General features: G+C 40.8%; 1 protein-coding gene across 4 annotated transcripts in view; it reads left to right on the top strand.

Annotated features, from left to right (window-relative positions):
- Positions 1–26,533, top strand: part of LOC140200520 (uncharacterized) — a 147,923-nt gene that overhangs the window by 60,057 nt on the left and 61,333 nt on the right. For 3 of the 4 annotated variants that reach the window (XM_072263982.1, XM_072263983.1, XM_072263980.1), the window contains exons 7-10: positions 488–890; positions 3,281–3,398; positions 5,158–5,207; positions 17,925–18,103. In XM_072263982.1, the coding sequence (XP_072120083.1) occupies positions 488–890; positions 3,281–3,398; positions 5,158–5,207; positions 17,925–18,103 (750 nt within the window). The remainder of the gene's footprint in view (positions 1–487; positions 891–3,280; positions 3,399–5,157; positions 5,208–17,924; positions 18,104–26,533) is intronic. The other variant, XM_072263981.1, reaches the window with a different exon arrangement.

Here is a 26,533-nt window from a genome sequence, read left to right as displayed (position 1 = left end):
AGGCAAAGCCATGCCACTTGCACTGAAGTCATATTCATGACAGATTACATGCTATGCACACAGGAAAGCATTGGTCATATTTCACAATCAACTTTATGCTTCAGTTCAATCACGGACTGTATAAAAATCAAATGCTACGTGAATGCTAAGCTAATACCCATGTAGTTTCTACATTTATCATTACACATAGGTTTTATGATTTTCTTCAAGGTAAACTGTACAGAACTCTGAACATACAAAGTAAAAATCCCTTCTGCTTGCTTTAATTTTGAGTAATGTTATTGTAATTACAGCTGTGTTTTTTATCTACCTACATTTGAAAACATAGAAAACAAAAATGATTTCATTTAAAATGGACTGTTTATCTTATTTGAAGTAACTTATTTGATAATTGTTTTTTCCATATTTAGTATTTTTGATTGTGATGAAGAAGTATTTGGAAATTTTACAACAGGCAGTTTCATGAGTTACTTTTTCTGTTTTATAGATAATTATAGATTGTCTTCTAATATTGACACCAAGTGGGAAGCTAATCCAACAAAACAGCCCTCTTCTGGCTCTGGCACAGTTAATATATCAAGATCACAATTAACAAGACCGTTGTCCTACAATTCAACAATAAAGGAAAACTACACAATAAAGTGTCCTTCTTTGTCTGAACCACATCGGGATTCTGAGCATGAAAAACAAAATGGTAGCATTCAGTCACAGTATCCATGGCCTGAAAGAGAACAAAGTGCTTCCAACCCCTTATCAGCCAATCCTTGTGACAGCCAAAACTGCATCTCTCTAAGAGGCTGTCAGTGTACAAAGCCCAAGGAAATACCTCCCAATTCATTGCCAGCAAAAGAACTTCATTCATATTTCTTTGCCACAGCCAATCCAGAAGAGTAAGTTTTATACACTTTCGCATTGAACAACTCATTGGATAAGAGAAATTTAAATATTTGAAACTGGTTGGGCTAATTCAAAGACTTAAGTGCATCAGTTTAATGAAATAAATGTGAATCCTCCAGGGTCAAGAATGCAAGTCTCTATAAAAAAAGAGGTATAAATCTCCACCACAATGATACATATCTCAACGTTTTACAGCATAGTGGTGCTTTACGGGAGATAGATTGATGAGGTTTGTTGCTGAGGCCAAGGCTGCAATGAGAGAAAGATTATAATAAATTACACTCAGTGCCCCCTGTAGCTAATAAAGTGGCCACTGAGTGTATGTTTGTAGCAGAAGACCTCTGAAGCCATCCACTTCAAGGTTCAAAAGTTGTGCGTTCGGAGATGCTCTTCTGCACACCACTGGTAACGCATGGTTACTGTATCTGAGTTTCTGTCACCTTCTTGTCAGCTTAAACCAGTCTGATCATTCTCCTCTGATCTCTCATTAACAAGATGTTTTAACCAATGGGAATGCTGTTCTGTGGATGTTTTACTGTGTTTTCTGAACCACCCACTATTCTCTGTAAACTCTAGAGACTACTGGGCGTGAAAATCCTAGGAGATGAGAAATTTCTGAGATACTCAAACCACCCAGTCTGACACCAACAATCATTCCACAGGACAAAATCACTTAGATCCTATTTCTTCCCCATTCGGATGTTTGGTCTGAACAAGAACTGAAACTCCTGACCAACACACCTGCATGCTTTTTTGCATTGAGTTGCTGCCACATGACAGGCTGATTAGATATTAGCATTAAAAGAGCAGCTGTATAGGTGTATCTAATAAAGTGACACGAGTATATGCCTGAAGTCTCAAACTAAACATCTACTGGGGAATGGCGCCATGAGTTTGAAGCAGTTGTGCTCTATTTCTTTAGGGATATACGGTAGGGAAGAAGATTGTTGATCGATTGATCTGTTTGACTTCCTGTTACTTACATATCCTGTTTATAGTTCATAAAGCACCTTCTGTTTCTTTGTGACTTAGTTTTAGTGGAGAACAAGTGTATTTGGTCAGTGTTAATTAAAAATGTTTTCCCAGTTCTTCGGAAAAGATTTGGAGAGGACATGCCAACAAAACTTGGCTGCCTTTATAGCCTTCAGATCATAATTAAGAAATATTATTAGTTGATCGTAACCATAACTACACTTCCTGGTTCAACAATTCACACAAATGTTCAGAGCTGGTGTACTGATTTATTCTCTTTTCCACATTTTTTCTTGTGAGAATGCATCCAAGTTTGAATTGGAGTACCAAGTGTCAAATGATTCATTTCCCCTTTGACAAGTTCAAGTGACAGTGAACATCTAATTATAGAACAGTAGGACTTTTCACATACGGAAGACCTGATGCAGAATGTGCTCTCAACATAATGTCTTATATAAAGAACTGGCCTTTTCATGTCAGAGCAAGAGCTTTCCTGCACAGATAAATATGGGGATAAAGCTGTTTGGTTGGAATATGCTTCATATATTTTTCAGAGCAAACATCAGAATGAGGAAGAAATGTGATCTAAGTGGTCTGACATTGGAATGATTGCCAGACAGTGTGTCTTGAGAATCTCAGAAGCTGCTGATCTCTTGGGATTTCCATGCACAACATGCTCTAGAGTTTACAGAGAAGGCTGAGTGGCAGAAAAAAACAAAGAAAAAAACAAAATCCAGTGAGCAGTAGTACTATGAGTGAAAATGCCTTGTTAATGAGAGGTCAGAATAGACTGCTTCAAACTGACAGGAAGGTGACAGTAACTCAAATATCCACGTGTTACAACAGTGGATACTTGAGCATCTCCGAAGAGCATCTTTCATCGAACCTTGAAGTGGATGTTCTACTGCAGTGGAAGAGCACACTGCTTTCTACTCCAGTAGCTAATAAACAGCCACTGAGTGGCCACCTAATATCAGTGCCCAGCCAACTTATAAATGATGGAATTATGCTTCTTTCTTCACTTGATTTTAATCTTTGAAAAGTTTTGAGTTCTGTCTGAATGGATTTGCTTTATCTAGAAGCTGCTTTTCTGTAACACATTTGTGGGTGCAGGCTAAAGACCAGCACTGCTCCTGACAATAAGTCAATCTGCTGTTTGTCCATTTGGGATATTTGGAATTGGAAATGAGGCAGAACTTCTGGCTTTACTGATGATCTCTCATGGCTCCTTCCTTAATACCTATCAAGAAAGGAAATATATTACATGGTGAATTATTGGCATGAACTCATACTGTGTTGGGTGCCAGAGGCTCAACGGGATACTGTTTTAATAACAAAACTGCAAAATGCATTTCAGAATTGAAATTCCAGACTGAAAAATGAGCAGTAAATGTATTTGAATATTTTTCAGCAGGCACAGCAGGTCACTTCCAAATGGCAAATTTGATGCCCACAGATGTCATATTGAACCAGCGAATGTCTTTGCTTATGAGCCTGAAAAATCATCTGTTTCAGATTATGGCCTCCACGTAAGTGTTGTGATATTAGTCATAGTGTCATAGAGCATTACAGCATAGAAAAGGGCCCTTCAGCCCATCTAGTTAATGCTGAACTATTATTCTGCCTAGCCCTATCAACCCATGCTTGGACCATAGCCCTTCATGCTCCTTACGTCCAGGTACTTATCTTAACTAAACTTCTCTTATATGTTGCATTCAAACCCACATCCACCAGTTCTTGTCTCACCCAAACTCAGTGGAAAAAGCTTGCTTGCATTAACCTTTTCTATAGCCATCATAATATTGTATACTTCTGTCATATCCCCTCTATTCTCCTATGCTTTAGGAAATAAAGTCCTAACCTATTCAACCTTTCCCTATAATTCAGTTTCCAAAGTCATGACAACATCCTTGTAAATTTTATCTGTACTCTTTCAATCTTATTGATACCTTTCCTGTAGTTAGAATTACACACATACTCTTAATTTGGCTTTAGTAACATCTTACACAACTTCAGCATAACATCCTAACTCCTGTACTAAACACCTTGATTTATGAAGGCTAATGTGCGAATGTAATGCAACTTTCAAGAAATTATGGCTCTGTTTTCCCAGATCTCTCCGTTCATCACCATTCACTGTGTATGTTCTACACTTGTATCTCTTCTCAAAGTGCAACACTTCACTCTTGTTTGCACGAAATTCCATCTGCTGTTTTTCAGTCATTTTTCCAGCTAGTCCAGATCCTTCTGCAAGCTTTGATAGCATTACTTGCTGTCCGCTACACCCTCAATCTTGGTGTCATTTACAAATTTGCTGATTCAGTTGGGCACATTATCATTCATATCCTTGATATAGCTGACACACAGCAACAGACCCAACACTGAACCCTGCGGCACATCATTGATCACAGGCCTTCAGTCAGAGAGGCAACTACTTTTTGGCTTCTCCCATGAAGCCAATGTCAAATTCAATAATTGTGCATAAACATCTGGCTTTTATGAGAGCAGAAAATTATATGGATTTAAAGATATTGGGAGAAATTCCAAAATAACCTTAGAAGTTAATATTAAAAACTGCTGGACACACAGAAACAAATGCAGACCTATAATATGAGAAAACATAGAGCAACAGGTATTTAGAAATGAGCAATAGGACAAATAAAATCAAGTGCTTCTTTCAGTTGCTAGAGAAATCAGTTTATTATCATTCCAAAATATTATCTAAAAACGTCCTCCACGCACTTACTTTCCCCCCTACCTGAATTCACCTATCACCTTCTACCAAGTACTTCTTCCTCTCTCCCCACCTTCTTATTTTGGCTTCTTCCCCCTTCCTTTCCAGTTCCGATGAAGGGCCTCAGCCCAACATGTCGACTCTTTATTCCCTTCCATAATTGCTGCCTGAGGTGCTGAGTTGTTCCAGCATTTTGTGTGTGTTGCTTTGGATTTTCAGCATCTGCAGAACCACTTGTGTTCTAAGTGATGAACTGAAATTAGTCACCCACCACAGGAACAGAGACAAAACTAAAAGGTCAGCTCGATTCTTTCTTCACTCAGACCTGACAGTATTTAGGATCAGTTTAGATTAAGTAGGCAAAAACAGAAGCTACTCATTATGTAAGCAAATGCTGATACCAATGCTTCAGGAAGCAGAACTAATTCAAAATTCTCACTGTTAGTTAAGTCAATTTAAAATGCCATTTTTATTGAAAATTACTACGATCTTTAAAGTAGTAAATTGTGTTAGGAATCAACATTACCATTAACTTGATATTTCATTTTTTTCAGAGATCTAGACAAAATAGGACATTGGGGGATACATGCCTACATAAGATTCGGTATGTATTTGTTCAATTATTTATAAACAGATGGCCAACATATTGCATTTTACAACAGTCAGCCATCAGTTCTGAGAATGCATACCCAAACATATATCATCTTCATCTGAAAGACTTATTTCTAGTTCTGCATATTAATCCTTTCTGTCCTGCCTCAGTCCTTTTCAAGCAGACAGGCATGGTCAATAAATCAATAGCACAGTAATAACCATAATAGAATCAATGAAAGACCGCACCAACTTGGTCACCAGTGTGCAAAAGACAACAAACTATGCAAATACAAAAATAAAGAAATAATAAGTAAATAAATAAATAGATAGATAGATGCGTAGATAGATAGATAGATAAATAGAGAATATTATATGAAGAGTCCTTGAAAGTGAATGCATTTCAATGATGGGTAAATGAAGTTGAGTGAGGTTATCCCCTCTGGTTCAAGAGCCTGATGGATGAGGGATAATAACTGTTCCTGAACCTGGTGGTGTGGGTTCTGAGGCTCCTGTACCTTCTTCCTGATGGTGGCAGTGAGAAGAGATCCTGACTTGGGTGCCCGGGGGTCCCAGGTAATGGATGCAGCTTTCCTGCGACAATGCTTCCTGTAGATGTGCTGTGTGGTAGGGAGGGCTTTACCCATGATGGACTGGACTGTATACATTACTTGTTGCAGGATTTTCCATTCAACTGCATTGGTGTTTCCATACCAAGCTGCGATGCAGCCAGTCAATATACCCTTCACATCATATCTATAGAAGTTTGTCAAAGTTTTAGTTATCATGCCACATTTTCACAAACTCTTAAGGAAGTAGAGGCAACGCTGTGCTTTCTTCATAATTATACTTATGTGCTGGGGCCAGGACAGGTCCTCCGAAATGATAACATCAAGAAACTTAAAGTTGCTGACCTTCTCCACCTCTGATCCGCCGATGAGGACTGGCTCATGGACTTTCAGTTTCCTCCTCCTGAAGTCTATAATCACCACCTTGGTCTTGCTGACATTGAGTAAGAGGTTGTTGTTATGGCATCACTCAGCCAGATTTTCAATCTCCCTCCTATATACTGATTTGTCACCATCTTTGATTCAGCCTACGACTGGTGTCATCAGCAAACTTGAATAGAGCTGTGCTTAGCCACACAGTCATAGGTGTAAAGTGAGTTAGTGTTAATCGCCGACAGACACAAGTATTCAAATATTTCTCTAGGCAGACTGGCTCGTCAGAACATTGACATAATGTCCCAAATCGCACTAATTCAGTACACTTGCACTTGCATCATTTAGAACGTAAAAGGCTTGTAACTGAAGGGTAGTGTGAATATTGTAAAAATTCACAATAATATCCTTGGACTGTATCTGCTTGATAAGTGCATAGTATAACTTAGGATAAGAAACCCATTGGGCCCGTGCTAATTGATTACATCGAAACCGAAATTATTGGATTACAGGATACAAATCTGTCTTAAATGGGTCCAGGACTTTGCCTCTATAAGCAATTTTATACCCATTCCAATCATTAATCACTCTGTGTGAAAATTTCCTGACATTCTGTAGCAACCTTCTATGAATTTCAATCTATGTCCATTAGTTTCAGATCCACAATGGAATTGCTGCAAAATCTGCTCAAACCATTCTTTCCTTGATTTGCATAATGTTTGTCATATGTCAGATCTTTAGTATACAATCCCAGATATTAGCGTCCAACCGAATGGAGGAAGAATGTCAGGGTGGAGGATTGAAATTATGTAACCTACTTCCATTCTTGTCAACTTTAGCAATTCTAGAGGCAATTCAAGCATTGAACAAGCTCTTTCCTATTACAGAAAGTGGACATTCTGCACATAAAAATCACTTCCTGTAAAATGAACATTACTTACAATCTCATCGTTAGGGATATCCATGCTGTCTGCTGGCTGGAATCCAAACATTGAGCAAGGAGTTGACAGATCGGATAAATTTCACAATTTTTTCTTCTTCTCTTGGCCTGTTCTTAAGCTTCACACAGGTCAGGTGAAGAAGACAAATCGAACTCCCTGAATTTCAGAAGGAAACCTTAGGGGTATATAGCTCAAGTTGTTATTTGATCCCTTAGGCTGCTCGCGTCACTTTCCAGATCGGAGTGATCACATCACGGATTTCATCCCCACGCTCTACAAGTCCCTATTCTGGAATAGGGACATGTCTCAGATGCTCCTCACTACCCATTTATTTCACAGTTCTAACCTGTTCACTTTAATGTGAATTCCACTTGCATCCTCCATCTTGATTCATTCCCCTCAGCCCATTCACTGATCATAGCGAAGTCCTGCTCAGCTATCAATTCCACCACCCCCCGCACTACCACCGTCACAATTTAGACCCCAGTTTTTTGCAACATTCCCCTCCTGATAATGCTTTCCACTGCTCTGGCTCTCCTTCACCCCCTCTCCCACATCATGATCTGGTACCTTCCCTACACCTTTCACTTTCATTCCAACTAGCCTTATACCATTATCATCCTCACCTGGCACGTATGGTATATTAGGTTGTATCTACTGTTACTGAGATTACAATGATTTTTCTTCTGCCTTCTTGTTCCCATACTTACTGGGAATCCTACTACATGAAACCTCTGACTCTTCCTGCCTCACTATTAACCTCACAGTGTTCTCATCTCCAGCACAAGAATGTCTACCCTCTGTTTCATTAGAGTATGTGAACTGTGATCTGACCTGAGCAGTGTGTGAGTTGATCATGACACCTTCTGATTACTGTCTGATTGTTTTGTTTACATAATTGAACATTAATTGATGTTCTGCAATCTTTTCAACATATTTTGCATGAAATCTCAAAAGATTTCATTCCACTTCCTTCCTGTTCATTTCAATTTACATTATGTTTCTAAGTCCAGGTCACTGAGTCCTGAGGAACCTCCTTCAGTAATCTCACCTGTAACATGCTGAACACTTAGTAGTTTTTTTTTCTTTCTTTCTTTCCTTTTCCTATTCATTTCCAGATTTTTCATGAATACCTAAAACTTTGAATTGGATTAGGTGGAACCCCATCTTTCTGGGGAAATGGGGATGAGATCTGACAACCCAAAAGTGCCAAGAAAAATTCTTTTCATCTGCTTTTTACTGAAAATCTGGCTGGTTTTAGGCCAGCTAAATCTCAGGTGAGGAATGTTGTCTATTTACTATTTCTGTAGTTTTTGAATAATATTGTAAGTATCTTGTTGGATTATGCATTCTTTGTCATTTAGATAATTCATTACTGGTTATATGTAAAAATACGTCAATTGCAGACACCATGACGCTACCATCTGATACGGTCAGAACTCACTTAATGTAAACACTAAGTTACATTCACATTTCAGACTCTTGTGTCTGACTTTTAATTGGTTTAATGTTTTGGAGTTACAAAACATAACAGCGGTGATGAGGTACTTTTAATACAAACCCAAGCCAACTACCTACCTGTTGAAGAGCAGTGAGATGATCAAGTTTTAAAAAAAGCAGCACAGTATGTATTCCTTGGAAGGGAAGAAAAGATAGAGTTAAAAAAAGAAAAATGCAGGGAACAGAAAAATGCATGTGTTCATAAACAGTGACTACTGTACTGGGTGAAAATAGAGCAGATATATCTGTCTATATGGAAAGATGCATGCATTTGATTACACAACAGATAAATGGACATTGTATACTGAACAGGTTGAGCAGTATTTTAAAGCAAATAGAACAGCCAATGAGAAACAAGTACCAGTTTTGCTGAATGTATTGGGTTTAAAGACATACAGTTCGCTCAGAAGTTTGACTGGTCCAACCAAACCAGCTGAATGAGCTTTGCTGATGGTGTCAAAGTAACAAAGGAATATTTAGAACTGAAGTCTTGTTGGTTGCCGAATGCTTTAGGTTTTGGAAGTGGAATCCAAAGGAAGGGAAGACCATTTCAGTATACATGGCGAAATTGAAGAGATTGTCTGAACATATACAGTTCAATAACTGGCTTAATGATGCACTGTGAGATCATTTAGTTGGTAGAATATTACAAGAAAGCATTCAAAAATGGCTCCTAACTGAAGCACAACTTCAATTTGAAAAAGCAGTTGAAATTGTTGTACCAATGGAACCAGCAGACAGAGATGCAACTGCATTGCAGTCAGAAATGAAAGTGAGCATGAAAAGAATTGCAACACAAAACAGAAATCTGCTTCACTGAACAAATTGTGTTACCGTTGTGGCAGGGGGTTCCTTATACTATCTGTGATAAAGTAGCCAGTGAGCTAGACCAGCTGGAGGCTGAAGAAATTGTTTCCAAGATTGAGTGGAGCCCATGGGCAAAGCCAATAGCCAAGAAGAACGGGTCTGACAGGATCTGTGGTGATGTTAAGGTCACCATCAAGCCAGTACTGAAAGTAGATCAATACCCTCTGCCCAAGATGGAGGATATCTTTGCAAACCTTTCTGGAGGGAAACACTTCAGCAAAATGGACTTAGCTGAGGCTTATCTAAAGATGGCATTAGGAGAAGAGTCCAAAGTGTTTCTCACAATAAACACTCATAAAGGGATTTATTGCTATTTGGAGTAGCATCTGCACTTGCACTCTGGCAGAAAGCTAAGGACTAGGTGCTACAAGATTGTCCAGGCGCTCAGAGTTATCTGGATGGTATCATTGGTTGCAGTAAGGATGACAAGGAACATCTCTAAAACCTCAAGACAGTGTTAAAAAGATGATCAGCTCAGAGCACAACATGACAAGTGTGAATTCTTTTAAGCGAGCATCAATTACTATGATCACACTATTGACAAACAAGGAATACACAAATTTACTGAGAAAATTCAAGCTGTGGTGGATGTCCCAAGGCCAAAGAACATGTCACAATTGCAGTCCTTTTTAGGATTTGGCAAATACTATAACAGATTCTTGCCAAACCTGACTACTGTGCTCCATCCGTTGAAATCATTCCTATGGATCAGGAAGAAATAGCAATGGATAAAGAAGTGTGAGGTGGATTTCGAAAAGGTAAAGTAAGTGGTGACATCAGACACTGTACTAACACATTATGATCTATATCATCCAGTGAAGCTTGCCTGTGATCTGTCACCTTATGGTACAGGTGCAATCACATTAAATGTTCTGAGTTAAATGTTCTCGCAATTCCTCCGTCTCCACCGCATCTGCTGTCAGGATGAGGCTTTTCATTCCAGGACGAGGGAGATGTCTTCCTTTTTTAAAGAAAGGGGCTTCCCTTCCTCCACTATCAACTCTGCTCTTAAACGCATCTCCCCCATTTCACGTACATCTGCTCTCACTCCATCCTCCCGCCACCCCACTAGGAATAGGGTTCCCCTGGTCCTCACCTACCACCCCACCAGCCTCCAGGTCCAACATATTATTCTCCGTAACTTCCGCCACCTCCAACGGGATCCCACCACTAAGCACATCTTTCCCTCCCCCCCTCTCTCTGCATTCCGCAGGGATCGCTCCCTACACAACTCTCCTGTCCATTCGTCCCCCCCAATCCCTCCCCACTGATCTCCCTCCTGGCACTTATCCGTGTAAGCGGAACAAGTGCTACACATGCCCTTACACTTTCTCCCCTACCACCATCAGGGCCCCAAACAGTCCCTCCAGGTGAGGCAACACTTCACCTGTGAGTCGGCTGGGGTGATATACTGCGTCCGGTGCTCCCGATGTGGCCTTTTATATATTGGGGAGACCCGACGCAGACTGGGAGACCGCTTTGCTGAACATCTACGCTCTGTCCGCCAGAGAAAGCAGGATCTCCCAGTGGCCACACATTTTAATTCCACATCCCATTCCCATTCTGACATGTCTATCCACGGCCTCCTCTACTGTAAAGATGAAGCCACACTCAGGTTGGAGGAACAACACCTTATATTCCATCTGGGTAGCCTCCAACCTGATAGCATGAACATCGACTTCTCTAACTTCCGCTAATGCCGCACCTCCCCCTCGTACCCCATCTGTTACTTATTTTTATACACACATTCTTTCTTTCACTCTCCTTTTTCTCCCTCTGTCCCTCTGACTATACCCCTTGCCCATCCTCTGGGTCCCCCCCCCCCCCTTATCTTTGTTCCCGGACCTCCTGTCCCATGATCCTCTCATATCCCTTTTGCCTATCACCTGTCCAGCTCTTGGCTCCATCCCTCCCCCTCCTGTCTTCTCCTATCATTTTGGATCTCTCCCTCCCCCTCCAACTTTCAAATCCCTTACTCACTCTTCCTTCAGTTAGTCCTGACAAAGGGTCTCGGCCTGAAACGTCGACTGCACGTCTTCCTAGAGATGCTGCCTGGCCTGCTGCGTTCACCAGCAACTTTGATGTGTGTCGCTTGAATTTCCAGCATCTGCAGGATTCCTGTTGTAAATGTTCTGAGTGATGGAAGTAAACACCCCATACCCTTTGCATCATGTTGCCTTACTGCTGCAGAGAAAAATTACCCACAGATTGACAGAGAGGCCTTGAGTCTGGTTTGGAGTGTATAATGTTTCAACCAGTACTTGTATGGGAAAGAATTTACCCTCATTACTGACGATCAACCACAAGTGTCCATTTTCAATCCACAGAAGTGTGTTCCACTAACAGCAGCAGCATGAACCCAGAGATGGGCTCTGTTTCTTGGAGGACCCAATTACAAGATTGAATTCAAGAGGACAACTAATCATGGAAATTTTGATGGATTGTCCTGTTTACCCTTAGAAAAAGAAATACTGGAAAACATTTCAAAAAGGACACTCCGCATGACATATTCTCCCTAATGCAAATCAAAACTCTTCCTATTACGGCAGAGATGATACAAAGGGTAACACTTTCTTAGGTCTACATGGCCACCCAGAATGGCTGAAATGTGCATCAGAAACTGCAGTTCTCCCATTTGTTACCAATTCCAGGATGAAATTGACTTTAGTGAAGACTGTGAGAATTCAGAGTTATTGTACCATTCAAGCTGAGATCTGAAGTACTGGATGAGCCTCATGCCAATAATCTCGTCATGGTCAAAATGAAAGCATTAGCTCAAACCTTTGTCTGGTGGTCTGGGGATAATCAACAGATCGAGCAGCTCGTCATGCAAAGTTTCTAATGCCAACACATCCTAAAGATGCCACGACCAGCACCCCTACATCCCTGGGAATGGCCTGCATCGAATTCATGCAGAGTTTGCTGGACCATTCACAGGCACAAATCCCTTGGCCAAAGGTGTTCCTAATCACCTCCACTATAGCCTTCCAGACTGTTCATGTGTTGAGAAGCCTCTTCTCAAGGACTGGTGTTCCGGGACACTTCATCAATGAGAATGGACCACAGCTTGCTGCAAAACTGATTCAGTCATTCCTTAAAGTGAAAGGAATAAGACATATTACGGCATCAAATTATGGTATTGCTTTGCGCTCTTGTAACTATATGTTATAATTATGTGGTTTTTGTCTGTTTTTTCAGTCTTCATTTGTCTTGTGTTCCTATAATATAATACCGGAGGAACATTGTATCATTTCTTAATGCATGCATTACTAAATGACAATAAAAGAGGACTGTGTGTCCTCATAATCTAATCTAATCTAATATTACATCTGTACCTTACCACCCAGCTACAAATGGCTTGGCAGAATGGTTTGGTTAGGTTCTAAAGAAATCACTGCAAGAAATGTCAACAGAATACACTGCACTGACACTGAATCAGAAGCTTGCCAGCTTCCTCCTTGTGTATCACAATGCAGCACACTTACAACCAAAAACTCACTAGCTGTGTCATGGTCCAGATCGGGTTCCCTTTAAATTTACTTTGTTTGTGTTACGATCCAGACCGTTGACTCCCTGTTTCCCTTTAGTTCTCTGTTTTCCCGTGTCCCTCGGGCTTGGTGATTGGAGGCAATTTACTCTCGGCTGAACCGGCAGTCTATAGTCGCCGGCTTTCAGTCGTTCGGTGTGAGAGCGTTAACAAAGTCACTGTAGGTACTGCGAGCCAATGTCATCTGGCTGGAGCAAGCCTAGTCTCCTCCCGAAGCAAGTGCCAGCAAGTCGCCTTCCCTTGTCAGTACGGGTCAGTCAAAGTTAATCCGCTGGGAGTGAGTCAAGAGCTCGTCACGGCTTGGAGCATACTTGAGCCCAGTTATAGTTCTGTCCATCGTTGTGTGGTCTCCGTATCCATGTCGTGCGTCTAAAGGGGGTCCCGGCCCTGTACCCTGGAAGGGTCCTGACCCTGTGTCAAGAACAGTCCCGACTCCATCCTGTGTCTAGGGAGGATTCCCGGCTCAGTGTTTTATGTCCTGTGTATGAGTCTGTCCCATGAATAAGAAGAGTTCCTGGCTCCGAAGGCTCCAAGTATCAAGTCCTGGCCCTGGCGGCTCCAAGTATCAAGTCCTGGCCCTGGAGGTCCGTGATTCCGAGTCCTAGCCCAGACCCTTAGTCCCAGCCTGAGTCCTTGTCCAGTACACTATTCCTGCTTCTGCTTTGCTCTCCTTATAACGAGCAATAAACTCAATTTAAGTTAATCTCACTAGATGTGTTTGTGTCTTACATTTGGGTCCGCCCTTTCTCCCAGCACCCCCCTTTGTGACAAGCTGAGCTGTTACTGCGTTGTCCCTTGCTTTCACACCTGGATCTCCTCAAAGCCAATCTCAGAGGAGTATGTAGGACAACTAGCTGAGACAAATTGAGGGCTTCTCACTCCTGGACAAGCAGTCCTGCGAGGGACAACAGAGGTGTTCTTGGAACCATTAAGGACAGAACTGGACCACTCTCCAGCACAGTGGAGATTGCATTTGATATCATCTGGAGACAACACATTGATCAGTTAAGGAGAATGGAGTGAAGTTCTAGAGAAGAAAGATGGCTACCTGTGTCAGACCTACTTCCTACTGTCTCAGAGTCAACTCCTACAACCACCACAGAGGCTCCAGAACCTGAGATTGTTTCACAGTCCCAATTCTCATCTGTCAAGCAGTGTTCCCGTTGTTGGGAAAGACATTATCTTTCGAGGGTAAGAAAGCCTCCACTGTGATTAAATCATTAGGCCTGAATGGGACAATTTTAAAAATTACTATGCCGTGAATGTCTGTATAGCAGTTGTATTATATTGTATAGAATGTATATAGTTGAGATGCTGAGCTGGTTGTGGACTGCAGGAGGAATGGAGACAGGCTGGCCTCCATTGACATCTGGAGTTGAGAGGGTGAACAGCTTTAAATTCCTCAGCATAAACATCACCGAGGAACTCACATGGTCTGTACATACTGGCTGTGTAATTAAAAAGGCACAATAGTGCCTCTTTCACATCAGGTAGTTGAAGAAGTTTGGTATGGGCCCCCAAATCCTAAGAACTTTCTATAGGGGCACAACTGAGAGCATCCTGACTGACTACATCACTGCCTGGTATGGGAACTGTACTTCCCTCAATCGCAGGACTCTGCAGAGAGTGGTGTGGACGGCCTAGCACATCTGTAGATGTGAACTTCCCACTATTCAGGACATTTACACGGACAGGTGTGTGAAAAGGGCCTGAAGGATCGCGGGGGACCCGAGTCACCCCAACCACAAACTGTTCCAGCTGTTACCATCTGGGAAACTGTATGGTAGCATTAAAACCCAGGACCAAACAGGCTCCAGGGCAGCTTCTTCCACCAGGCCATCAGACTGATTAATTCATGCTGACACAACTGTATTTCTATGTTATATTAACTGTCCTGTTGTACATACTATTTATTATAAATTACTATAAATTGCACATTGCACATTTAGACAGAGACGTCACATAAAGATTTTTACTCCTCATGTATATGAAGGATATAAGTAATAAAGTCAATTCAATTCAATTGAAATTCAATTTAATCTCTGTTGAGTTGGAGTCTATAGCTAAGCAGGGAGGAGTGTTGTATAGGTAATATTTCAGTAGTATATGAATAATATTGATAAAGCATTCTTGTTCACTTAATTATAGATTATATGTAAAAATGTATGAATTGCATACATCATGAGATACAAGGAGATACAGTTGTGCCTCATTTAAAGTAAACATAAAGTTAGACTCACATTTCAGACTCCTGTGTCTTTCTTTTAATTAGTTTAATGTTTTGGAGTTACAAAACATAGCATGGAAGACATGCAATGGGCCTACCAGTAAATCAGTCAAGGTTTCTATAGGCATCGGAGGGAATGCCGGAAGCACAGAAGTAAAGAAAGATGTGAGGAGGAGACAGACAATGTGGGGATTGCAGACGGATAGATGTTATAAAGATGATAAATGGTGGGAATAATGTGAGGGATTGGTTGGAGTGAGGTAGTCTAGGGATTGCAGAGACAGCTCAAATAACAGATGCTCTTGCACTTACAAAATTATAGACCTCAGATTCCAAAGTAGTTAAAAAGATTGGTTTGGGATGATGTTTCTTTTTGGATCCTCATTAGCTTTATTTTTAATTCAGTTATTAATATGCCACTCATTTTTTCCAATAATTTTTCACGGAAATACTGTTGATTGAATCTGTTTATGCTCTTTATAGACATGTGTTCAGTAATACCTACTTCAAATATACCCTTCTCATTTCCCTCCATCTTGTGTCCAATGGATCTCGCACACCGATTTTCGTTACAAGCTGTCCCCTGCTTTGAAGCCCCAACACCACTACATATGAACAAGCCCCATAGTACCACTAAGTACAAAATCTGATGAGTGTATATAAGATGGCAGAACTAATTTCCTCTGTTTCTTCAACTGTTAATTGTTCTCATTAGTCTTGTGTGGCTTGGATGCCATTCATTACATCACAGTGGTTGTATGCTTACCACATCAGGTGAGTTAATATTTTCCAACTTTAAGGACAAAATCAACTTATGTATAACAATGATATTTGTCCCATTGTTTGGCCTGTTTCTGTGATCTAGGTTAATGCCATATAACACCATTAATAGATTATCTCAAATCCTTTCAAACTAGTTACATATCAAAGATCAGTTTTTTTATATCTTAGTTTAAATCTGTTTGATGAAGGCACACTAAACAACTTCAGTTGGGTTTAGTTTTCAGCTTTTATAGTTTTCAACCTCTTCTCCAGGTGCCTTTTAGTACCTTTCATTCACTGCCAAACCTACTTTCACCTCACAAACTGCTGGAGGAACTCACTAAGTCAGGCAGCATCTATGGAAGCAAGTAAACAGTTGATGTTTCAGGCTGAGACCTTTCATCGAGATGAGAAAAGAAGGGGGTAAAAACTAGAATAAGATGGTGGGGGAAGGGAAAGGAGAGCTTCCAGCTGAGATGGTGCATCTCTTGCGAGTCTTTCGGAGTTGTTTATTGTATCCAATGCTCCTGCTGTGGCCTCTTGTGATACCCAATGCAAATTGGAGGACTGTTTTGTGTGCACTTTCACTTTGTCTGCCACAAAAGGCGGGATCTCCTGATGGCCAACCCTTCAATTTGACTTCCCATTCCCCTTGTGACATGTCCCTCCATGGCCTCCTCTGCAGCATGATGAGGCCAAACTCAGGCTGGAGGAGCGACACTTCATATTCTCTCTGGTAGTCTCCAACCTCAAGGCATGAGCAAACTTCCATAATTTCTCCCTTCTCTCCTTTCCCATTCCCCATTCTAGCTCCCCTCTAATCCCTTTCCCTCTCCTCACCTGCCTATCATATCTCTCTGGTGCCCCTCTTCTATCCCTCTCTTCCCTGGTCAACTGTCAACTGTCTTCACCTATTAAATTATTTCTTCTATGACCCCTTCTGCATCCACCTCTCCCCTCCCTGCTTCTTATTTCAACCCTCTTCCCCCACCCAGCTACCTGGTCTCACTTATCACCTACCCTCTCCTGAAGTTCTTATTCTGACTTCTGCCTTGATCATTTCTAGTCCTGATGAAGGTTCTTGGCCTGAAATGTTGACTGTTTATTCTCATTCATAGATGCTGCCTGCCTTGCTGAATTCTTCCAGCAGGTTGTTTCTGTTGCTCAAGATTTCCAACACTTAGAATCTCTTGCACTTGTACTTCTGCCTTGAATATTGCAATAGATCTATCAGTTATTAGAAGCTGGCCATATATTACATGTGCAAACTGAATTGCACTCTTCTCTCTCTCCAGCTTTTTTTTGACAATCAAAAATTTATCCCTGAATCAAATTGCTTACTCCATTATATCTGTACTTCTGCACACTTGAATTACAGTACTGTGCAAATGTTTTAGGCATTTGTAAAAAAAAATGCTACAAAGCAAAGGTGCTTTAAAAAATAATGAAATTAAAGCTTTCTAAATATCAAAAAATACTATAAAGAACAGTAAACAGTAGAAAACTAAATCAGATCAATATTTGATAAGGCCACCCCCTGCCATTAAAACTGCATCAATTCTCTGTCGTGTAGTTTTATAAGGTTGTTCCAAGTACCTTGGAGAACTTGCCACAGTTATTCTGCAGAGTTTGACTGTCTTGCTTGCTTCTGTCTCTCCAGGTAATCCCCGACAATGAGGAGGCTATACCATCTGAAACCAAATAAAAATCTAGGATGCCTTAGAATTTTGCACAATACTGTATACTGGAGGGGAAACAGATTTTCTCATTTTTAAGTGTTTCAGACATAATAAATGAAATTTTGTATTGTTTGGACTAAGGCTGAGATTAAAGGAATCTACTTGTCAGTATCTATATAAACCAAATATTTAGATTTCAATCCCTTACATTACATTACATTTCAATTTCACACTATTGCTAAATTCCTTTTACTTTATGTCCACAGATCACTCCCGGCATTGGAAGCAGCAACCAGTCAGCTGACTCTCAGAGTCCCCATTCAGCACAATGGGTCAGACACAGATCCAGACCAATGCTTGGAAATCAGACATGACTCAACTAATCTACCTTCTGTAGATGCTGAAAATGATAAAAATAAAATCAACATCAAAGATACAGTAAACAGTAAGTATCATGCTCTGTCAAAACAATTGTGCATGGAGTTCTCTTGCATTTATGTCGAGTTTATATATAGCTGGATATGGGGACAGCAGATAAAATATTATCATGACTTTTGAAAAATGATGGTGTTGTAGCTGTAAAGTCAGCATAATGGTGCAGGAGTTCACCCTGGAAAGCCCTGAGCAGCAACACGGCTTAGAATAAAGTAATTGGTTGACAACGACAGCCAAGATAAACTCAGCCTAAGGAATTCCTTTGGTAGCCATTGAGAGATGGCATAACTCCATCACATCTTTGCCATTTTTCAAAGCTGAAATTGTTTCTTTTTTGTTGTTTCTGAAAATCTGCCATTTAGAAACAGTCAAAAACTATATAAACGTTAAAATATTTGATTTTATTCGCTCAACCCTGTAACATCTAGACAGCAAAGACTCATACATCAGGATGCTCTTTTCAGCTCAGTATTCAATACTGTCATCACCTCAAAACGAATCAATGAGCTTCAGGACCTTGGCCTCAATTACTCCTTGGTTAAATGTGGGTTGTTTTCTCTGGAGTGGTAGAGGCTGAGGGGAGATCTGATAAGTACTTGAGAGACATAGATAGAGCTAAGTCCCAGGTTTGAAATACCACTGGGCATGCATTTAAGATGAGAGGGGGTATGATCAAAGGAGTTGTGTAGGCCAAGATTTTTTACACAGAGATTGGTGGCTGCCTGGATGTGCTGCCTGGGGTGGAAGTAAGTACAAAAGTCATTCAAGAAGCTCATAGATAGGTACATGATTGTGGAGGAAATGAAAGGATATGGGCATTGTGTAGGCAGGAAAAATTAGAGTCGTTGGACATTTCATTACTAATGTAAAATGTTTGACAGAACATTGTTGGTTGAAGTGCCTGTTCGTGTCCTGTACTGTTTGCTGCTGTATGTTCTAAAACAGTGATTCATATGCATGAAGTCCCATAATGATTTCGGAGTCTAATCGATTGATTTAATTTATTCTGATCATGAAATGTGGCTTTTTAATCAATCAACAAGTATCTCATTGCAATGTTTTGCTTCTAACTTCTAACTTGAGAGTTTCAGTAGACTTAGAAAGTCAAAGTTCTGCTATTTGGTGTCCTGAACTGTAAAATGCAAAGATTGAGAATGTGATTTCAGAAATGTACGAAACTTGTGTAGTTATTGAAGATATACTTAATAATGTTTGAAGTTCAGATGCACATTTCATTTCAGTGTGCAGTTGAATTAAAAGTTCTGAAACTTGAATTAAAAAATAATAACTGGGAAAAGACATTTAAATCATCAAGTACATATTTTATGTCTACTAAGTGACAATTAACAAATATAGTTTTCAATCATAACAAGCTAGACTTTGCAAACAATCATAATGCATAGAATTTGGATGTTGGCTCCAGAAATTCAGACTTTTGTTTGTAAATTGGCATAATGCCCATGGCTTGCACATGCTTCACCTCACTACACCATACTGCCTGAGGACTTCACCAAAATGGACCATATGGTATCCCGAGGCAAAGTTAAAGGCAGAGGGGTTTGCTTCCTAACCATCACCTCGTGATCTTGGACGTGATGATCCTGGTGAATTCCTGAACACTAGCATGAATCGTTCAGTGGTGAAGAGCAAGCCATGCAACCTGCCATAGGAGTTTACTTCAGCTATTCTGTTCAGTCTATAATCCACCCCAGGCAGACATCAAACCTGCACTCAATGAACCATACTTTTGTGGTAAACAGCCTTGAAGCAGGATAACCTAAGGCTCTCTTCATCACTACTGCTGACTTCAAACAGACCAACTTCAAGAGTGTTACCTAAATACTACTAGTATGTCTCCACCAGGGGCCTAAATCTCCTCAGCCATTATTATATCAAGGTCCAAAGTACAAACTTCAAAGTGAATTTATTATCAAAGTTCATATATGTATATAAGCTACACCCAATACTCATACAACATCTGATGATGCATTGGCAAACTATAATTACCCTATCTATTAACAACCCAAAGAAAACAATTACTATTATCAAAATAAGGCATTTTCTAGGGCAACTCTCGAAGCCCACTACTGTTTTGTCTAACTTTAAACCCACTCTCTACTGAATCAGACAAAAAGAGAGAATCAAATCAGAGACAACCAAATGGATTATAACTTGAACTTTGGACTGGATAAGGGCAGGACATTAAACAAAAGGTACAATAGAGTTAATAGAATACAAAACAGGGCAGCAGAATATAATACAACCAATGGATGAATATGAAATATTTAAGTTATCTGGGGTATCAAAACGCAAAGAAAATACATCGTAGTGTGATAAGTAGAAAACTCTCGACAGAATTTACTTCAAGGCTTAAGAACATCTGCCTAACAGAGCTCTATACTAAAAATATAACAAAGGCAATAAACACTTTCACTATATCCATGTTAATATATTATCTTGGCATAATATTTTGGTCTGAAACCAATCTGGAAAATTTCCTTAGAAAAATAAGAACTGAAATGAAAATTTTAGAAAACACTATGTACACTTGAACACACTACCTAGGACAGAGGAGGAAGAAGAATGACAAAAAAAATTACATAACAGTCAGATAAAACTTCTACCAATAAGGTTTCATCAACAAAAACAGGATTCAGCACTCCATGTGAGCATATGCAAATTCTGACACAAGTGCATACTACTAAACTACAATGAAAGCAAACCACAGAAAAATGAGAAAATTATCACTGCTGAAGTAAAAGCTAACCAATGGAAGAGCGTGACCCTCCATGGAAGACATCCCCACCCCACGATCTGAGCAGACTCGATGTTGACAAGGAAGCATTGGATACCTGGCTCAGAGTTGGGGACAACTCTTCCCAGAAACAGAGGTGCTCCTTGTGGCAATACAAGATCAAGTAGCTAACACAAAAAAATGATCAAAAATACATGATAAAAGACCAACAAATTAAGGAAAAATGAATTCAGAGAATGCCAAAAGAAACTAGGAAGAATCCAACACATTACAGGATTCCTGCAGCAGTTTAACACAAACTGACTACATACACAGACACAATCAAGTGGCAAACATCATTCACCAAAATCTTGCTTTAAAATATAAACTCACAAAAGACACCATACCTTACTATAAATACAAGCCTGATCCAGTTTTAGAGTCAGAGTCTTACAACTTGTATTGTGACCAATCCATTATTACAGAAAGGACAATTTATAACAGCTCTCTGGATGTAATATTACAGGATAAACAACCAAAAACAACTTACTTAATAGATATGCAAAGAACAGAAATTCTGCAGATGCTGGAAGTTCAAGCAACACACATCAAAGTTGCTGGTGAACGCAGCAGGCCAGGCAGCATCTCTAGGAAGAGGTACAGTCGACGTTTCAGGCCGAGATCCTTCGTCAGGACTAACTGAAGGAAGAGTTAGTAAGAGATTTGAAAGTGGGAGGGGGAGGGGGAGATCCAAAATGATGGGAGAAGACAGGAGGGGGAGGAATGGAGCCAAGGGCTGGACAGGTGATTGGAAAAGGGGATATGAGAGGATCATGGGACAGGAGGCCCAGGGAGAAAGACAAGGGGGGGGGAACTCAGAGGATGGGCAAGGGGTATAGTCAGGAGGACAGAGGGAGAAAAAAGAGAGTGAGAGAAAGAATGTGTGTATAAAAATAAATAACGGATGGGGTACGAGGGGGAGGTGGGGCATTAGCAGAAGTTAGAGAAGTCAATGTTCACACCATCAGGTTGGAGGCTACCCAGACGGAATATAAGGTGTTGTTCCTCCAACCTGAGTGTGGCTTCATCTTTACAGTAGAGGAGCCCCTGATAGACCGTGATACTTAATAGATATAGTCATTCCAAACACACATATCGTACAAAAATCAATAAGTAAAAAACACCAGGAAGATGCTGAATTAAAAGAGGAAACAGAAAGCCTATGGAATATGAACAGGGTATATATTGTTCCAATGGTATTATCTACCACTGGTATCATCCTAAAGTCACTACACAATTAAACAATTCGGCCTTTTCAGCAATATTTGGGTAAATCTCCAGAAAGCCGCCATATTAAACACTTTTAAAATAGTTTGAAAATTCCTAGCAATTGAGCAGTGAGTGTGCTGGATATGCCAGTACCTCAGGTTTTACCAGCCTGAGTTAAGTTTTAAAAAATAGTAATAAATAAATAAGCAACTTCAAAATATGAGATGAAGAGTCCTTTAAAGTCAACCATAGGTTGTGCGAACAGTTCAGTGATGGGTTGAGTGAAGTTGAATGAAGTTATCCCCTCTAGTTTGAGAGCCTGCTGGTTGAGGGTTAATAACTGTTCCTGAAGTTGGTGATGTGGGTCCTGAGGCTCCTATACCTTCTTCCTGATGGCATCAGCAATACGAGAGCAGAGCCTGGGTGGTAGGGGTCCAGCTTTCCTGCGTCAGCATTCCATGTATATGTGCTCAATGGTGGAGAGGGCTTTATCCATGATGGACCGGGCAATATACACCACTTTTCTTGTAGGAATTTCCATTCAAAGGCATTGGTGATTCCACACCAGGCCTTGATGCAACCAGTTAGTATACCCTCAATCGCACATCTACAGAAATTTGTCAAAGTTTTAGATGACATGCTGATTTTCACAACCTTCTAAGAAAGTGAAAGCACTGCCGTGCTCTCTTCATAATCGCACTTATGTGCTGGACCCAGGACTAATCTTCTGAAATAATAACACAGAGGAATTTAAAGTTGCTGACCATATCCACCTCTGATCCCTTAATAAGGACTGACTCATAGACCTCCTGTTTCCTCCTTCTGAACTCAATCCTTGGTTTTGCTGATGTTGAATGAGAGGTTGTTGTTGTGGCACAATTCATCCTGATTTTCAATCTTTCTCCTGTATGCTGATTTGTCACCTCCTGTGAATGACAATGGAGTCATCAACAAACTTAACCATGGCATTGGAACTGCCTTAAGTATAAAGTGAGTAGAGCAGGGGGCTAAATGCACAATCTTGAGGTACACCTGTACTGAAAGAGATTGTAGAGGAGATGTTGTTGCCAATCCAAACTGACTGGGGTCTGTAAGAAGGGAAATCGAGGTGCCATTTGCACAAGGGGGTCGGTCTTGAAGCTTGTTGATTAGTTTTCGAGGAATGACAGTATTGACTGCTAAACTGTGGTCAATGAAAATCATCCTGATATACTGGATGCACCTTCACTGTCAGATGTTCCAGCGTTGAGTGAAGAGCCAGTGAAATGGTCTCTGTCGTTCACCTGTTCTGACAGTAGACAACTTGGAGAGGATCCAAGTCGCTTCTCAGGCAGGAATTGGTATCTTTCATCATCAACCTCTCAAAGCACTTCATCACAGTGTATGTATGTACTACTGAACAATAGTCATTGAGGTCGGTTACCACGTTATATTAGGCTCCAGTATAATCAAAGCCCGCTTGAAGCAGCTGGGTACTTCAGACTGCTGAAGCGAGAGGTTAAAGATATCAGTGAACACTCCAGACAGTTGATCAGCAAAGTTATTTCATACTCAGCCAAGTATCCGGTCTGGACCAGATGTTTTCTATGTGTTCACCCTCTTGAAGGATGCTCTCATGTCTGCCTCAGAGACTGAAATCACAGGATCATCAAAGGCTGTGAGAACTCATGAAGGTGCTTCCATGTTTTGATGCTCAAAGTGATTTTCAAAGGCATTGAGTTCCTCCGGGGGTTAAACCTCATTGACTTCTATGTCGCTTGGTTTCACTTTGTAGATGGTAGTAGCATTCAAGTCCTGCCACCGTTTTCAAGCATCATTCAGTGATTCAAGTTTGGTCTGGAGTTGCCTCTTCACAAATGAGAAGACTTTTTGGAGATCATACCTGGGCTTCTTGTATTCTACTTGCTCACCAGAAATGAATGCCACTGATCTGGCCCTCAGCAAACTGGGGATCTCATGGTTCATCCAGGGCTTCTGTTTGGGAAAGACTGAATGATTTTGTTGGGACACACACATCTATGACTGTTTTTATAAAGTCTTTAGCAATACTGGTGTATTCATTCAGATTCTGATGAGTCTTTGAACATGACTCTGTCCAATGACTCAAAGCAATCACACAGACCTTTCTCTACCTACCACGACCACCTCTTTGTTGTCCTTAACTCTGGAGCCTTGCTCTTTAGCCTCTGCTTGTATGCAGGTAGGAGGAGGACAGCCAAATGATCAGATTTCCTGAAATGCCATCTAGGCAAGGCATGGTAGGTATTTCTAGTTGTAGTATAGCAGTGGCCGAGTGACTTGTGAGCCCTGATACTGCAGGTTATATGTTAATAATAATTGGGCGGAGATTTTTTCAAATAATCCTGATTGAAGTCCCCGACGAGGATTTGAAAGGTGTTGGGGTAGGCTGTTTCTTGTTTGCTGATGGTGCCACTCAATACCTTTAGTGCCTACTTAACATAGGCCTTTGGTGGTATGCATTCGGTGCAGGTGATGCTGACCCTTACAAGAAATTGAGACATGACCTCCATGAAGCTATCATGGATGCCAGGTGACAAAATTGAGTCCCAGAGCATTCATCAGTTATCGCAGGGCTTAAATGCTATTGTTATTGTTGATGAGTGCCATCGAGTCATTGTCAACTCATGGCGATCCTTTGGATAGTGTAGTTGTCCATAGGGTTTTCGTGGCAAGATGCAGAAGTAGATTACCAGGCCTTTCTTCCGCACAGATACCACTGCTGCCCAGGTTGGAACCCAGCCAGATTTTGTACTCGGGACCATCGAACTGGAAGTCCAGTGTCAGCCGGCCCATATGCTATAATGGGTTAGAAGATGAAGTCAGGCAGAATCGCCAACAACAATGCAGCTCTTCCCAGTGAGCTTAACACATTCAGTGCATACTTTGAACAGAAGAGGAAGGGAATGCATTCACCCACCCTGCCAGCCTCCAGTGCATCAGAAATCCACAGTCACTGTTGCAGACCTTAATATCATTCTTCAGAGGAGTCCATCCAGAGAAAGGCTGGGATATCTACCATCATGAAGTACTTTGAGAGGCTGGTCATGGCACACATTAACTCCAGCCTCAACCCACTGCAATTTGCCTACAGCCGAAAAAGGTCTATGGCGGATACCATCGACCTGGTCCTACACTCATCTCTGGAGTGGAGCATCTGGGCAGCAAACACAGCTATGTTAGTCTATTGCTTATTGACAAGAGCTCTGTCTTCAATACTATGTTCAAGCAAAATACATCCAAACTCCTAAACTTGGGACTCGAACATCTCCCTTTTCAACTGGGTCCTTGACTTCCTGACCAACAGGTTGCAATCAGGGTGCAACTCCTCTGTCACAAATAATTGTAACACTGGCATCTCAGGAGGCTGCATCCTTGGCTCACTATCCTGCTCTCTGTACTCTCACCACTGCATGGGCTGCTCTAACTCCATCTCGAACCTGCAGATGATGCAAATGTCATGGGCTGTGATACAAATAACAATGAGTCAGACTACAGGAAGGAGACGGAGAGTCTAGTGACATAGTTTCATGACAACATTCAATGTCAGCAAAACAAAAGAACTGGTCTTTTGAATTCAGGAAGGGGCCAGTGCACATGCTGCTGCTTACGTCAACAGTGCTGAGGTCGAGTGTTTTGAGAGCTTCAAATTCCTCGGAATGAACATCACCAGTAACCTGCCCTTGTCCAAACACATTGACACCATAACCAAGAAAGCTCTCCAGTGGCTCTATTTCCTCAGGAAGCTAAAGAAAAATGCCTTGTCCCCATTGATCCTGACCAATTTTTATCAATGCACCACAGAATGCATCCTATATGGACGCATCACAGCTTAGTAAGGCAACTACTCTGATTGGAACTGCAAGAAACTGCAGAGAGTTGTGAACACAGCTCAACACATCATGGAAACCAGCCTCCCCGCAATGGACTCTGCCTGTGCTTTTCACTGCCTCGATAAAGCAGTCAGCATAACTGAAGACCCCGCCCGCCCTAGATGGTCTCTCTTCTCCCCTCTCCCAATGGGCAAAAGAAAATTTTGAAGTGCGTTTTTACCAACAATGGAAGCTGACATTCTATTTTTTCTTACAATATGTTCATTTTCCTCTTTAAATATAGAAAATATATTTGGAATTTACTCGTGCTTTGCCACTATTTTGCCCCTTGTAAAAACTACCTGTCAGATAGTCAAACAGCTTTGAGCATTTAACCAAATGGGTTAATTTGATATATTGATCTTGGTGTAGGTTAAAGGGTCAGCATAACATTCTGGGCCGAAGGGCTTGTACTGGGCTGTACAGTTCTATGTTCTAATATAAAATGCATGTAATTGTAATTTTATTCAGCAAGTGTGTAATAATTAGAAATCAGAATTTCATAAAATGAGTAATATGTTTCAACTTCAGATTTTTAAGCATTTTT

Source organism: Mobula birostris, chromosome 7 (genome assembly GCF_030028105.1).
Source record: "Mobula birostris isolate sMobBir1 chromosome 7, sMobBir1.hap1, whole genome shotgun sequence".
NCBI lineage: Eukaryota > Metazoa > Chordata > Chondrichthyes > Myliobatiformes > Myliobatidae > Mobula > Mobula birostris.
This window is presented reverse-complemented; position numbering and strand designations above follow the sequence as displayed.